Genomic DNA, 16658 nt, shown 5'->3' with positions numbered 1-16658 from the left:
GAAGTAATTTGTAGCATCTAAGAGTTATTAAGAGGTGTTCGAAAGAGTGAGGTGACACTCGACAGGGGGACACACTGGTGAAGAGTGAAACTAGCTACAGTATTACATGGAAAATCCACAGAACACCAATTAAACAGTACAAACATTAAGATTAACATCAGAATAGAATCAAGAAGAGACGGACATTAAGAGGTGAGAGGCTATGTAGCAGTGAGCACAAGTAAGCTTCACTGAGGACACTTTTTAAGATGTCAAACAACAGGAAGTAAAGTACCTTTCTTTGGCACTCCTGGCTTCTCTTCAGGTGGTGAGGGAGCAGCAGCAGGCTTCTTAACCTTCTCTGCTTCTTTTAAGATACATTCAAACACATTTTAATTCATAAAATCAAAGAAAACAAGAAGTGGACAAGTACAGTGGTTGAACACATCAAAACAGAATAGTCAACATAAGGATAGTGTCATCAGCGTAGATGAAAGATGTTCAGTAAAGAGATGTTAGAAATCAGCCATCTCTACCTTTGGGAGCAGGAACTTCCTTCCTCTCTGGGACTGAAACTACAGGAACCTTTTCCTCCACTGGCTTTTTGGCCTCTGGTACTTCAAAATCAGTGAAATTGAGTGAAATTTCAGAACATAAAACATCATGGGAGGTTACGGAGTGACAGACCACACAGACAGGATTGCATTAAATATACAGGAATTTTTGTTAAAAGAGTAGAAACATGGAAAATTATACATGAATCTAATATTAAACAGGTACATGCCAACATCAGATGTATGTTGGTACCTTTTGGTGGTGATGGCTCCTTCACAGATGGTGTTGGCTTCTCTTCAGGCTTTTTCTCAGCTTTAGGAGCTTAAAAAGACACTGATTGTGTTAGCATCACAAGAAAAATGCTGTGCATTTGCAGGTGAAGCAAAGAAGCGCAGCAGAAGATAAGACAAGAAACACAACTACAGTCAATCATTTAAAAAATATTAATAATGGATTGAGTAAGAGGGGAAAATAACAAAAACAAAAAAAAAACAGGACTGACGAAGTAAAAACAGGACAAAACAATTAAAGATTTTAGTAGTGGAGGAGGACAGACTAATAAGTTTGCATTGTTTTGCAGGAGAGGGCGCTGAGCTGCAGCAAGAAGGTGTTCAGGTCGGCGTTACCTTTAGATGGGATTTCCTCTCTCATTTCAACTTTCTTGGTCTCCACTATCTCCTCAATGGGAACTCTGGCAGCTAAAAGAAAAACACACAAGGACACATCCAGAATCATCATCACCGTCAGAAAACATTAACTTTCCGATGTTCCATGTTACTGCAGTAACCATTTCTCACTTTTAAAAGATACATTACTGCTCGTAACAAATGAATGAAGTCTCAAAATCTAATGTGTTTCAACAATCATACAATCACGTCTAGCAAAATAATAATTTTCTTTAGCATTCCTGTGAAAAATGGATGCTATAAAATGTGTTATGTTAAAGGTGCTTTATGTAAGTATTGACTGCCTGTCAAATTCACACTGAACAAATAAGTGCTTTTAGCTAATTAGCTCAGTAAGCAGTGCAGCTAGCGGTGGTGTTGTTTACAACACACACAGTACTGTAAAACCTGTTATTTCTTCACATTCTGTTGATCATTTTAGTACATTTTTGAATGCTTTAACAACATTTCTTAGATATTGCACCCATAAAAACATCTAACATAAAATTATTAATTGAAAAGTTATATTAAAATTAAAAAATCCAAAACTTAAAATGTACATGGTAAGCATTAGAGCAATTACGAGTGAATCTAATGGAGATAATGATACACGTATGTAATACACCCATGCATTTGCTGTAATAAATTTAAAGTTTTAGGAGCTGAGCACAAGTCAATACGATGACCAAACTGACCTCAGACTGCAGTTAAGGAAAGAGGTTATTATGGGCAATGTAAACACAGGAAAAGAATGATTATAAGACGAACAAATAAAAATAAAAAATGGTGAAAGACGAGAGCAGAAAAAGAAAACACAAACACAAATCTCAAAAATAGACAAACATTAAGAGTGAGCCATGGTTAAAGAGCGGCTCAAACACACATGTATTAACAGACAGGTAACCGACATCCATCCTGTATGTTACTGTGATCTGATACCTTTGGCTGTGGACACCTGTTGTGTCACCGTCTCTTCTGTCCAGCTCTGATACTCGACTGAAGGTGTGATGAACACAAGAGTGACAAAAGACAACAAATGTGAGGCAAACAGTTTGTGCTCTGTGACAAAAACTCATGACCTCATTTCCCAGCTTAACAAAGTCACTGCCTCTTCTCATAAATAAGGCTGCTGTGTCGAAGTTGTTTTGTGTGTGTACACAGTGACCTGTTGTCTCATAAAGTGTCCATACCAATTCAGTTAGAGTTAAAAAATGGCAAAAATCTTATCCTAATATCATGGTTTTGAAAGTCAATCATATTTTGGTGCTTTAACAAAATCAGGAAACAAAATCTTCAAAGATAAACTAGACCCTAAACAGATATACATTTAGTCTATAGACCCCAAATTTTGACATGAACAGCTTTTAGCTATCATACTGAAATTGAATTTGAATTTCTAAATAAAGCTCTGCTGGCTTTATTTTCCAGATACAAGACAAAAGACTTTGACTGGGAAATGGCGACACAACTGGTTGGTGAATGTGTGATGGAAGAGTTGGAAGATGGGATGAAAGTTAAGAGTGAAAAAAGAAAAACACGTCCTCAAATGTCAGACACAGACAAAGAAAAAGTACACATAAAATCAACAAACAAAGACTTTCCTATTAAATCTGCACACGTCTTCTTCTTGACAATAAAAACAACCTTAACAAGAGGTCAGTCAGACGACACTATGATGATGTTATGATGAATGCAAGAGGCAGATTTGGGTAAATTGCCATTCTTCTTTGTCCATGTTTAGTTAGAGAATGGTTTCTTTTTTATTCTTACAGCCATTACCTATGTCATTTTAAAATTTGTTAAAGTTCCTGTTTAAATACTGAACAAAAATTCCTGTCAACAAAAACCAAGATTTCAGATTTACAAGCAAATTTTCAGAAAACAAATCGTCTTCATTACAATTTTCTTAATCGTTATTATTCCATTTTCTAAGTCTTTTTTGTTTGTAACAAAATAAAAAAAAAATACAAATTTTGGACTAACAGGATTTTAATTTCAGGACTATTTTATTTATCTCATGTTTTTCCCAGATCTGCTCTGAGTTTGATGGGGATGAAAAGGATGAAGTTTAAGTAGGGAAAAAAGAAATACAACACGTTGTACCTCTATGCTCCACCTCCACCTCCACCTCCTCTTCATAGTGATAAGAATATTCAGCTGATTCTTGAGAAAACAAAAACGTTTTTTGTTTCCGTTATTAACAATAAAGACAGAAGAGTTTGGATTAGTTTGTCAGTGAGCTGAGGGTTTACAAATATAAATTTAAAAAAGTGGATTAATTGTGTTTTCACAATGTTAATGTTGATTCCCATGTATAATGTAGATCTATGACAAAGAAAATCTGTTTAACGTTAAACTATGAAGTTAGGGTTAATTTACTTTAGGGTAAATCTCGTTGGGATGGAGGATGTAAGCTGTACAAAGTACAAAAACACAGTAAATACCTCTATGTTCTTCTTCATACTGATAGAATTCAGCAGATTCTTTAAAAAAGACAAAAAACATTTTGGTTTCGTTATTTAAATTAGTTAAATTCAGGTCAAAATGTTAATTTGATCAGTACTTTAAATTCAAGAACTGGCAGCAATCCACTTTCAAATACGTGGATTTCAAAGTGAACTGAACCTGGTCCTGGTTCCAGTCTTACCTTGAATTGCCACTGAAGATGGCACTTCAGGCCTCTGAACTGAGGAGTCTGGGACATCTACAGAATATGGAATATGGTTCATACCAAAACTTTATTTAAAAGAAGCTATCATAACAGTTATTTAAGAACAAAATGAGCCAGTGTGTAAAGTAGTATTAGATTAAAGATTATATTAACTGTTCTGTGATTAAGGGAACAGTTAATATAATCACAAAAACATTTTGGAAAATCCTCCTGTTTTCCAGCATTTGCCAGAGTCTTCAAAAGATATGACGTCGCACAAATTAGGTAAAAACTGCTCCCTTAAAGTCAGCCAGCTACAAACAGCTAGCATTATGCTGTATATGCTAACTGTTGCTATGTAACTATGCTACTATGACATCGACTGTCCATGGCAAACATTAAGTGACTAGTTAGTCTCTATGGGACCTAACTTAGCGGTTTGTAGCTACATCTGCTAGTAGCCCCCCCACCCCCAGCTTTCTATACCTTTATGCTACCTTAGGCTAAACATGTTTATGCACAACACCAGCTAGCTACAAGCAGCCACCATAACATTGGATAACAGTTTGGAGCTAAGGTAAAATCAGTTAACTACAAACAGCTAACGTAATGTTGGTAATTTTAGAAAAGCTAACAGATTGTTGCTACCATCAAGGCAGCCGCAAACAGTTGGCAAAATTATGTATATGTTAACTGTACCGCCTTTAATTTTAGCCACTTATAAACAGCTAACATAATGTTTGATATATTATTATTTACAAAACAACACATTTTCACATATTAAAAAAACTAAGAGACAGCAAACAAAAAAACAATAACACTAAACACAAAGGACAAACAAAGCGCACTGGACTTGGCTCTGCGGCTGTTAGCTGTTAGGATAAAGTTTATTATGCTAGCTGTTTGTAGGTACACTGGCTTGCAGGTTCCCCAGCTTCCAGTCTCTGTGGTAAGTTAGGCTAACATGTCTACAGAGATGTAACTGATATCCATCTCCTATTTGGGGTCTGGTAAAGAGGGAGGACACGAAGATTTCCAAAAATGTTATTAGTTAAAGTTGTAAACGATCTAAAAGATAAAATACTTACCGAAGGGCACCATTGCTAATTCAATTTCTGTAAGAAGGGGAAGAGTGAACAACGAGTTAAACATTAAAAGACACAAAAGCTGAACAGAAGCATAAAAAAGTGGCGCCTGACTAGGAACTGTACCTTTGCCAGACAAATAAAGCTCAGCTGTGCTCTTAGCCTCTCCTCTGGGCTCCAACCTCACAATCACTGAGTACACGCCTACACGGGATTATTAAGGAAGACGTTTAACACTCAAGTCATCAAAACAATGAGAAAAAAAAAATCTTTAGGTCTTTGTGATGGGCCTTTGGGGCTCGATGGCGCTCTACACACCTTCGTCTTCGATGGTCACATTTCGTATGACCATGAAATGTCTTCGGCCCTCGCTTGTGAAGTTGTACTTAGTGCTCTCTTTCAGTTCCCAGGTGTCTTTGTACCATGAAACAATAGCATTGTCGAAGGACACCTCGCACTCAAAGGTGGCCGACTGCCGCTCGTTGACTTCGATGTTGTGGATGCGTTTGGTGAAATGAATTTGTTCAGCTAAAACAGATAAAGACGTGAATGGGTAAAAGGAGTTTGGCATTACATCTGGGAATGTATGACAATACTTGAATGGTAGTTTTAATCGACACAACATCCACAAGGTTAGAAATGATGATCAGAGGAGAGTTTATGGGGCGGTTATGATGACTGGATGTTGGGGGGAGGATGGATTTGAGTCGAGACGGACGTAAGAAGACAATGAATGAGATGACGGTGGACACTTTTGCAGGATAATCCAGGAGAGGAGAAACGTGAAGAATGTTAAGACAGAGGACGACAAATCCCAGAAGAAAGAGGAAAAAAGAGGGTGAAATCCAAATCTCCAACATTAGTCTCAGAGTTTGATGGGGGGAGTCGAAAGAGGTTAGTAAACGGGCAGAACATCCACCACGTCTAGAAGGTTGCAGGATTGTTTCCAGGTACAAACCTTCTACCCAGAGGTCGGCCGAAGACTCCAGGTGCTGGTACCGGCAGGCGTATCTGCCCTGGTCTTCAGGCTTCAGGTCACTGATCAGAAGCTTCTGAACCTTGTGTTTCACCTCGGACTTGTACCTGCCCTTCATCTCTAACTGCTTGCCGTTTTTATACCAATGAGCCTCTACATTAGGGATGGACAACTGACAAGACAGAGTGCACGACTGGCCTTCCTTACCCGATGTGTCCTGCAGGTGCTTCTCGACCTCCGCCTCTGAAAGACAGAACACACGAAGAAGAAAATTAAGCATCTGTTATAAAGGTTGAAGCTGCATTCGTGTGCACCTTGGATGGTTCTGCTTCCCGAGTTTGGAAGTTGTTTTTCTGACTTTGATGTTTTGCGTCATGTCAGCATGTGGGAGCTCAGAACAATTAAACACAATAACAGCTGTTTCCAGTATTTGAATGACAAGAAAGAGCAAAAGAAACGGATCATGTAAGCCATGAAATATATTTCACAAATATGCATGTTATCAATGTTTACTTTCGTCTGCCATGTTTCAGCATTATATGACCTCAATTCAGAAACTTTTTTTCTGTTTTCATGTGTGAAACCGAGTGAAAGGGTTGTTTTGCTGCAGGTGTACAGTCTAAGTACTGACCCGTGACGGTGAGCTTGGCGCTGGAGATGTGCGGTCCACAGACCACCCGGTAGTTGCCCTGGTCGGACGCCTGGCACCTCTTGATCTTGAGGAGGTGACGGTCGCCAGTGATGCTGATGTCGTACTTGTCATTGGTGTCCAGTTTCTGGGTGCCCTTGTACCAGGACAGGGTGATCTCTGGGTAGTTGATCTTGATCTCGCACTCGAACACTGCCACCTTGTTGGTGAAGACGGATTGATCGGAGATGTCTTTCACCACGGTGACAGGCTGCAGGAACGACAAGGGAATTAACTCTCTGAAGTCCATGTTAGTGACAGAAACAGCAGTGTTTTTCTATTTGTTAAAGTTCCCATGTGACGGCTAATATAGTGCTATTTGCTTTGGCATAGTTACGTGTTTCCTGTGAAAACAAGCAGCAGTCCATTTACCATATAGAGCGAGACATGTGAAAAAAATTAAACAGTGATTTTGACTTCATGGGAACTTGAAACTTCTGGTAACATTTTTTTAACCCTTCACATAAATAGGGATGCAGCTATTAACCAATTTCACTATTAACCACAGTTAAAAATGTCAGTTTTGTAACCGTAAAGGCTCAGCTTACTGTTCTCACCCTCAGAAAAAGGGACACGGTACGTTATTTTTAAAAGCAATGTAAACATACAGCAACAAAGCAGAACATTTAGCTTCTGGAGTCTCCAGAAACAGACTGATTATCTCTGGTGGTTCGTTAAATATCGATGGGAACCATTAATACATTTTAATAGACAATAAATAAAAAATAGAGCACCACATGTGGATTAAGAGATCAGTTTTCATATAAATTATGAAGATGAATAATCGAATGAATTTTCAGACAGTAAACGTGTCCTGACCTCTGTCCTCTCCATCCTCTTCTGCAGGTCCGCCACCAGTCGGGCCATGTCCTCATCAGACTCTCTGTCTCCACGTTCCAGTTCCTGTCAACAGCAACCACATGATTCAACACGACGTCTACAGACAGAAACACATCAAGCGAGCTGACGGTGCAGAAAGTTACCGGTCTTCCACTTTCTTCAGCTTTCTCCTTCTTCAGCTGCTCGATGGCCTGCAGCAGGCCTCTGTAGTCGGTGATTCCGTACATTCGGGCGTATTTCTCGTACTCTTTAGGGTCCACGTTCCTCAACAACTCAACAATGTCGATGTCCTTCTCCTCCTTTGGACTTTTCTGCTTCGATGGTGTCCTGAGAACAAGAGTTCAGAGATTAGAAATGGCCTTGAGATAATAACTTGACAGAAACATCTGACACATTCACAGAGAAACTCACTTCTTCAGCTTGGCTCGCAGGTCTCCCTCGAGCATCGCAGAGTCTTTCTTTTCCTCCACGTGCATGTCGCTGCTGCACTCGATCTCTCCATGCTTGTTGGAGGCGACGCACCTGTACTGACCCGAGTCAGACTTGGTCACCTCTCTGATCTCCAGTTTGGACTCCTGGCCCTTCTGCTCGATCGAAATGCGACCGCCGTGTGTGATCTGCCTCCACTTCCCCTTCATCCACTTCACGCTGGGGATGGGGTCGCCGCCCACTTTGGCGATGAAGGTGGCAGTGCCCTCTGTGGATTAACAGCAGGGGAGTTAGAGCAAAACCTCAAAGTCTGATTTTCCACAAGTAAGAAACCAAGCTGTCGTTTTAGATTCTGTATAATGTTAACAGTTAATGTTTCTGCAAACCACAGATACGTCTGTGGTTGATGTTTGTACCAAACGTTTCATTACATGTTTATCAGCTGACTTTCACATCAGCAGGTGGACAGGAAGGTGGTGGCTTTATTACAGTTAACAAGCACTTCAAGTCACACCACTGGATGTTTTTAAGGACACCTGGAGACATTTCCAGTGGTGACCAAAAGCAGCTATTTTTCACAGGCAGTCAGACCATCTCCATCTGTGTTTGTGGTGAGCAAAACAGGTATTTTAAGACAAACCATGCTGTTTTCCTAACCCTGACCAGAGCGTAACCACATTTATTGTGGAGATTGAAATCTCGAAATAATTCAATTAATAACAACTAAAGAAGAGGAAGACCCTTTTATAAAAAAAAAGATTTAGAAAAAAATAATGGGACCCCTTCTGTTGTTTCATGTCCATGCCGTGTGTCATGTTTATGTTGTGTGACTCACTCTCAGTGACGTGTGCAGTCTTGGGCTCCTCGATGAAGAACAGGTTTTCCAGTTTTTTGGTCGGAGCAGCTGCTGGAGCTTCAGCTGGAGCCGGAGCTGCTCCTGGTTTCTCTGCAACACAACAACATGGTGAGTAAAATATATTACATTTGTATTTTTCTATGAAAGAAATTGTTTTCAGTTGAAAGACGGTCACACCTCAGTTCAACTGGAAAAAGTCTGTACATGTTGAAACACGTCAAGCTGCACCACACTTCTCAGATCATTATGTTTTGAATAGAAATATCCAAGAATACTACAATAACATGAAATCAAATACTAACATCCACGGGGAAAACAATCCTGTTTTTATTAACACCAGCGTGTAAAGATGGGGCCCATTGTTCAACTCCTGAATTGTCCACTAGATGGAGCTGTTTGATATCTGACAGGCAGGAGGGACCAGACCAGCGGCAAAACATGTACATGTACAAGTACAAACACTTTGTTACTGTACTTCAGTAGATGTCTCAGGTATCTGTACTGTACCTGAGTATCTCTGTGACTTTCCCTCTCTACATCTGAACACAAACATCTGAACTTTCTCCTCCTCACATTTTCAAAACAGCCTCGTTACTTTAGTTTGATGCATTTGAGGTGAATTATGGATTATTGTTATTTCCCAACATCACAAGACTGATTCAACCTATCAGAGCACATCACGCACGGCAGACGCAGCGAGACGAGACAAAGACGTAAAAGACGTGAACAGACAGAGAGGGAGGCTGAATGGGGAGAAAAGGTGTGTTAGTGTCTCGTATCTGCAGAGAGTTTCTTATTTTCTCTCTTTGTTGCTGCTCGGGACGCTTTACCAACCCAACATGTGGCTGTTTGACGTCCTGGGAATGAGACTCAACTATCAACTATCTTTGTGGTGCGTTCAGGAACATAAAGTTAGTTAATTTGTGCAGTTGTTGTTTGATATTTTACATTTTTTGTCTCATCAGCAGCATCAGTCAACACCACATATTTTAAAATACCTGAATTAATTTCTTTTTAACTGTGATTCATTTCGTCATTTTTTACAGTGGGAGTGAACCACAGACTTAGAAACACTTAAAAACAGCAGCATGATCTGAACAGATTCAGTTTTTACCTTTGACGATGACTTTGGCCTTGCAGAATTCGCTGCCGGCATCGTTGGTGGCCTTGCAGAGGTAATCGCCAGCGTCGTGCCTGGAGGCCGAGCTGATCTCCAGACAGGCCGTCCCATCAGAGAAGCTGATCCTGGTGCTGCCGGCAGACGTCAGGTCCTTCCTATCCTTCATCCACTGGATCTTCAGAGGAGGAGAGCCGCAGACGTGACACCTGAGACTCAGCTTCTCGCCCTCGTCGACAGTCACCGGTTTGAGAGGGACATCAAACACCGGAGGCTTCTTAGACTCTGCAGAAGAGAGAGCAGCGATTTTAAAATGGATTTTTTATGCTGAAAATATGTTAAAGATAAATTATAGCACTAAAAGTAGCACAAGCAAATATCTAAACGAGTGATTTGGAGATAAAACTATCCAATATAATCATCCACAGCAAATACTGCAGGTATTTTTACCATTTGGGTAAAAAATCAACTAATCTCAAGAAGAAAAAAAAAACCATGTCCTTGTAATTATTTCTTTGCATCTTAGAGAGAAAAGATCGCATTTGAAAATGGTCATATGATTACAGGATCTATTTCTTACAATATCTTAGTGTCTTTACTGATCCCTCAGCGGGGAAATTCACTTGTTACAGCAGCTCAAGAGTCAGAAGATAAAACAATGAAACAAGACGAAAACAAGATAAAATAAAATAACATAAAAACAATGTTATTTTTTCCCCAAGATGGCGCTGCATGAGTGGCAGCTAGTGACAGTATCTTATTACAAAAAACCTTCTACATATGTACACAATCTGATTTCTTGATAACTACACCATATCTAAAAGTTAAGATAAAGATCCTGTGACTATCGTCTTGCGTTTATAAGATCGATAACATGTAATTGCAAATGCAAAAAAAGATTTACATCTTATTATATGGAGGGGTGAGAACCAGAGGGGCGTAAGTGATATTTTGGGTAAAAATTAGTTACATGTATTGAGTAAAAGCTCTTGAGTCCAAAAAGTACTTCTAAATACATATTTCTGAGTTTGTATTATTACCTCATTCATATTGTAAATAATAAAATTCTAAGTTTGAATTTCTTCTCCAAAACTACACAGTGCCCTTTAATATTAAAGATTGACTTTCATAAAGTATGTCAGGACAGTATACCCCACATGAGGTACTTACAGGATTAAGATCTTGTGATTATAAGATCCTTTTCATGTATGTCTTAACATACATTACCTTAACTTATGTTTACTCTATGTTTATTGAAAAAAAGGTGGAAGAAAAACAGTTTAGAGCTGCATTTATATTTGTGTATAAAATGACATAAAGTAGTCAAAAACATTTGTTCGACCGACAGTCTAAAACTCAAAGATATTCAGTTTACACTGAAAAAATCTGATTCGGAAATCGCAATAGATTTGTTTGACTGAAGTATAAACATAATGCGTCAGACATGAAAGCTCTGTAAGACAAACCGACCTAAGATGCCCACAGTGACGTCGCAAGAGGCTTTTCCAGCTTCGTTAGAGGCCTGGCAGGAGTACCTGCCGCTGTCAGCCATCTGACTGCTCTTAATGCACAGCACGGCCACATTACTCTTAAAGCTGATGTCATATTTGTCAGAGCTGTAGATCTCTGAGCTGTCTTTGAACCAGCTGACAGACATGGGCTGCGAGCCAGAGACTCTGCCCTCGATCTTCACCAGTTTGCCTTCCATGTCCTCCATGTGCTCGGAGGGCTTTTTGGTGAACACTGGCGGGTTTTTACGCTCTGAAAACAAGAGAGAACAAAGTGACGTGAGGAGAGGGTTTTTGCTTTTTCGTACAAGGAATCGCCCTCAAACAGGCCTGAGTGTTAGAGAAGAGAGGGCCGAGATTACATGAGTGTGGCCCGGGTTAAAATACCTTTGACAGTGATGTCAGAGGAACAAGAGTCCTTCCCCATGTCATTAGAGGCATGGCAGAAGTATTTCCCCGTGTCGGCTTTATCTGCCTTCAGAATGGTCAGGTGGGGCGTGTTTTCCACACAGCTGATCTTATAATTCCCCCCAGTGCGAATATCTTTATGGTCTTTCGACCATGTGACTTTTATTGGGGCAGAGCCAGTCATGTGACACTCAAGCTCAATGCTGTCGCCCACTGTCACCTCCTGTGGTGACAACTTCATGTCAAAGACTGGAGGGAATCTCGGTTCTGCAGAATCCGTGAAAGAGTGGGAAGAAGATAAGACAACAAGCAATCTTTAGATGGAGATATTCAAACAGCCTCACACTGTCTGATCATTAACGTCTCATTAAAAACAAAAACAATGTTTTTATGTAACATCTCTTCTGGATTGAACCACAGCACACAATCTCACTGAACTTTAATTAAAACCAAGTAGAGAGTTTCTCAACCTCAGAACCAACATGAGTTAAGTTCATATGAAGCTAATTTCTACAACTGACATTTAAAGCTGCCACAATGTGGTATTATCCTCTCAAAGTATTGATCTCATCCGTTTAACTGGACGTAATGTACAGATCCTACAAGTTTATGTTCCGCCTCCTGCCTCAGCAAAGTCAGTAAATTAAATTTAACAACCAGACAAGGTTGAGAAATTCTGCCTCAGTGTCTCAATTTAACTGTTTATAACCAGAAACATAAAGTCTGCTGTTATCCCACACATCATGGTGTTTATTTAAAGCCTAATCATTAAATCAATTGATCTCTCCTAACTGTTCAGACCTTGTAGAGTGAGCTTGGCTCTGCAGGAGGCTGAGCCAACGCTGTTGGTGGCCACGCAGGTGTACTCTCCAGAGTGCCTCATCTCGCCGCGGCTGATCTGCAGCACTGCCGTGTTGTCGTCGTACAGCATGGAGAACTCGTCTCCCTGCCTCAGAGGCTCGCCGTCTCTCAGCCATGACACCTCGATGGGTGAAGAGCCGGCAACGCGGCACTCGAACCTGACAGCCTGACCCTCGGTCTGCTGCAGGCTGGTGATTTTCTTTGGGAAGGATGGCGGCGTTTTGGCCTCTGGAGATGGTAAAGACAAGACAGGAAAGGAGAGTTATTTACAGTAATCAGTTTTGGAATGTAACTGAGTACATTTACACAAACACGTTGCGTTATGTGTGCTTGAGTAAAGTTAGCTTTTATTTAATAATGTTTGTAAATGCAGTAGTTTGGAGAGAAGGAAAATCAGGTGTTCACCGAGCACGTTGAGTCTGCAGGTGGAGGAGGCGGAGCCTATGCGGTTCTCTGCCTTGCAGGTGTACTCGCAGATGTCGGTCTTGGTGGCTTTGGTGAGCTTCAGACAGGCGACGCCCTTGGTGTACTCTAACTTACAGGTGGGGCTGGACCGTACTTTGCCGTCGGCCTTGAACCAGGATACCTTGATCTCAGGTGTTCCCGCCACCTGACACTTCAGACACACAGCGTCTCCTGCTGTCACCTCCATGGGCTCCAGAGACTCGACGAAGTACGGCGGCTCTACAGTGACAAACACAAACTGTTAAAACACCTGAAAACATATGTTTGAAGCCTGACACCTGTTGGTCATTATAGGTACTGCACAGACAACCTGGAGAAGTCACATGAATTCTTGAAAATGTACTAAACCAGCACAACCGCTCCTGTGAAAAGCCATGTAAAGTTGAACTAACCGAGGATGGACACAGCTGCTTCGCATGTGTCCTTTCCAGCATCGTTGGACACTTCGCAGGAGTATTTCCCTGCGGCCTCCTTGTCATCAGTGCTGAGACACTCCAGGAGGCATGAGCTTTCAGTCGTGGTGATGTTATATTTGTAAGAGGCAAAGATCTGCTGGCCGTCTTTGTACCAGTTCACAGTGATCTTGGGAGTTCCAGTGTACGTACACTCCAGCGTTAATGGTTTGCCCTTCTCAACTGACACGTCCTTCAGCTTCTTAGAGAAGGCTGCAGGCTCTGTGTGACACAATCAGACAAAATGTTTGGTTTATATTAGAATGAGGACATTTTGATGATAATACCAATGCAACTTTAGTCAATTGCTAACTTTTCTAAGATCAAGTATCTAAATAGTTCTTCTATCAGTAACATTTATCACCCTTTTATCAAGTTGTGTGGATCTAACTTCTTGTACTTAAATATAATACAAATATAAGTTCTAGTCAGACTGACCTTTGACAGTGAGATTAACTGGGCAGCTCTCCTTTCCTGCATCATTAATAATTTGACAGGTGTACTCTCCAGAGTGAGACCTGTCCACGTTTAAAAGCTCGAAAATAACTTGGTTATCCTTCAGAGAGAAATCATAGCCCCGTCCAGACAGGATCTCCTTTGCTCCTCTGAACCACTTCAGTTTGAGGGGGGCGCTGCCTTTCACCATGGCTGAGAATGTCACGTTAGAGCCTGGCATGGCCTCCAATGGCTGTGGTGGCACCACAAAAGATGGAGGTTCTGGATACAAACAGAGAGTAACAGATCAAACATGGTGGAATATAAGTATGCTTGCGAGGCAGCTGGATTTGCAAGATCACGTGATCTCGAAAATCCATCCTGCCAAGTTTCAAGCTTTGCGCTTGTGACCAAACACACAGTGGTTGAACCAATCAGCATCCTAAGAGGAACTACTGGCAGCTACGGGCATTGTTTGAGTGTGACAACAAGCAAAAGAAGGAATGGCCCAAGGACCGTGATGAAGAGCTCAAGGTGTTGACCTAGACTCCAAATTGCCCGGCTCCCAATCCAGTCAAGCATCTGTGGGACGTGCTGGAACAAGTCCAATCTATGATGGCCCCACCTTGCAACCTACAGAACTCAAAGGATCCGCCGCCAACCCCTGGTTACCAGAAACCACAGGATGACCTCAGAGGTCCTGTGTCCATGCCTTGATGGGTCAGTGATCCACAATGGGATTGCATGGATTAGACTTGTTCAGGGACGTCTCGAATGCTTGATTGGATTGGGATCTGGGGTTTGGAGGCCAGGTTGACACCTTGAACTCTTCGTCATGTTCTTCGGGCCATTCCTGAGTAGTTTTTGTGTTGTGGCATTGAATATTGTTCTGGTTGGGGGACCACTGGCATCAGCAGTGGCGGTCCTAGCTTGCATGACGCCCTGGGCAAACCTCATCTTACCTTCACCTTCAGTTTTTTCAAGATGTCCCTCTTCTCTCTACTGTCTTCAGTAGAGTTTTATTTACCAATTGGCTCCTACTGTTGATCTACCTACTGTTGAAGTTAGCCCATGATATACGGTGACAGACGGATGGTTTGTCCAATAAACTGCCAAGCATTTTTTGAAAGTGCCTGCCCTTTTCCAAGCTGTTTCTAAAGCTGCCTTTACCAGACTTTTTTGTAATCCGTATGGTCACTTGAGATCTCAGTCAATGTCCAAAATAGAAGCACAGTAATTTGTCACCAACCTACATTCAAAAGCCAACACTCAATAAACAAAGAAGAGTGAACCCTGACTCCTTAAAAGTAATAAGGGTCCTGTTTGTTTCCTTGGCTGTTGTAGGCTGTAACCTCATAGATTTCACAGGCTAGTTGTGTTACTGTGCTGTCATGATCTAGCATACCTTCAGAATAAAAATGCATTTGTAGCATAACATTTATAGGCAAACCTAAAATCTACATAGATATAGTCCATCATAATTATTCATCAACATCTAATGTTTCCTAATTTTCAAATAACCAAAAGAAAAAACAGATTTTCAGACATCAGGACTGTACGGGTTAATTAATCACTGATATGAGAAGCAAGTGCAACATGCATTCTTTCTCTGTCCATAGTTCCTGACCTTTAACAACCAAGGAGGCCAAGGTTTCACTGGATCCTGCCTTGTTGACGGCTTTACATTTATACATTCCAGAGTCGGGCAACTTCAGAGTGGGCACTTTGAGCGTGCAGCTGTTGTCGCTGAATGAAATCTCATAATTTGGCCCGCTCTGTATCTCCTCCCCATCGTGGTACCATGAGATGGTAAAAGGTGGGGAGCCTGACACTTTACACTCCATCTCTCCAGCTGTTCCAACGACTGTGCTGCAATCCTTCAACTTCCTTGTGAATGTTGGAGGTATGATCTTATCTGTTTGGGATAGAAGCAAAGATTTAGTAGTGCATCACGGGTAACACAAGTGTAATGTACTGTCATTATTTGGACTAAGTATAAAACCTTGATGCACACCAAAAAGTGTTGCACCAAGAATGAAAAACTGGCAGGTACTGTAACTTTTTCAACAAAAATTGTGCCAATTTCAGACTGGGTTTTATTTAGGCAAAGTTCATGTCCAGCTGCTTATGTTTAGACAACATTTAACATTTAAGATTTGAGAATCTTTGCTTCTGTAATAAAATTAAAAAAGGTTTGGTAAAGAACAAATCAAGGTATGAAAACAAGAGATATCATAAATCATTTTGGTATTGGTACCAAATCTCAGGTATCATATTGGCACTAACTTGGACATTGTCAAAAAATACCCATCAAACTCCAAGTAGAAAGAAGTTACCTACCTAAGACAGTGAGATTAATTTTACTCAGGTCCTTCCCGACCTCGTTCATAACCTCAAATGTATATTCTCCAGAGTCCAATTTCTCAGCAGAGAGCACGTTCAGGCTGGAAATCATGCGTGAAAATGAGATCTTGTACTTCCTCCCAGAGGCCAGCTCAACACCATCCTTGAACCACTTGGGTTTGAGCTCTGGGGTTCCACACACTTTGACCTCTAGGGCGGCAATGTCGCCAGCTGTCACACTCAGAGCATCAGGTTTATCCACTATCTTAGCAGGTTCTGGAATCAACAGAGAAGGAGCAGAAAATGTTTTTTAATCAAACCTGTAGGGGAAGGGATGGACAAAAAA

At 41.0% G+C, this 16658-nt stretch overlaps 1 protein-coding gene across 1 annotated transcript in view; it reads right to left on the bottom strand.

The window, feature by feature from the left end:
- ttn.2 (titin, tandem duplicate 2) overlaps positions 1-16658 on the bottom strand; it is a 196760-nt gene that overhangs the window by 126195 nt on the left and 53907 nt on the right. The window contains exons 66-90 of the mRNA XM_073473204.1: positions 16310-16588; positions 15597-15884; positions 13973-14251; positions 13475-13756; positions 13023-13301; positions 12558-12845; positions 11736-12023; positions 11311-11601; positions 9838-10125; positions 8703-8813; positions 7850-8135; positions 7582-7765; positions 7418-7501; positions 6542-6809; positions 5893-6153; positions 5253-5462; positions 5061-5138; positions 4938-4964; positions 3847-3903; positions 3644-3682; positions 3303-3356; positions 1161-1232; positions 787-855; positions 507-596; positions 275-343 (exon numbers count right to left, since the gene is read on the bottom strand). Of these exons, the coding sequence (XP_073329305.1) occupies positions 275-343; positions 507-596; positions 787-855; positions 1161-1232; positions 3303-3356; positions 3644-3682; positions 3847-3903; positions 4938-4964; positions 5061-5138; positions 5253-5462; positions 5893-6153; positions 6542-6809; positions 7418-7501; positions 7582-7765; positions 7850-8135; positions 8703-8813; positions 9838-10125; positions 11311-11601; positions 11736-12023; positions 12558-12845; positions 13023-13301; positions 13475-13756; positions 13973-14251; positions 15597-15884; positions 16310-16588 (4521 nt within the window). The remainder of the gene's footprint in view (positions 1-274; positions 344-506; positions 597-786; positions 856-1160; positions 1233-3302; positions 3357-3643; positions 3683-3846; positions 3904-4937; positions 4965-5060; positions 5139-5252; positions 5463-5892; positions 6154-6541; positions 6810-7417; positions 7502-7581; positions 7766-7849; positions 8136-8702; positions 8814-9837; positions 10126-11310; positions 11602-11735; positions 12024-12557; positions 12846-13022; positions 13302-13474; positions 13757-13972; positions 14252-15596; positions 15885-16309; positions 16589-16658) is intronic.

The sequence above is a fragment of the Pagrus major genome, chromosome 9 (assembly GCF_040436345.1).
Source record: "Pagrus major chromosome 9, Pma_NU_1.0".
Lineage (NCBI taxonomy): Eukaryota > Metazoa > Chordata > Actinopteri > Spariformes > Sparidae > Pagrus > Pagrus major.
This window is presented reverse-complemented; position numbering and strand designations above follow the sequence as displayed.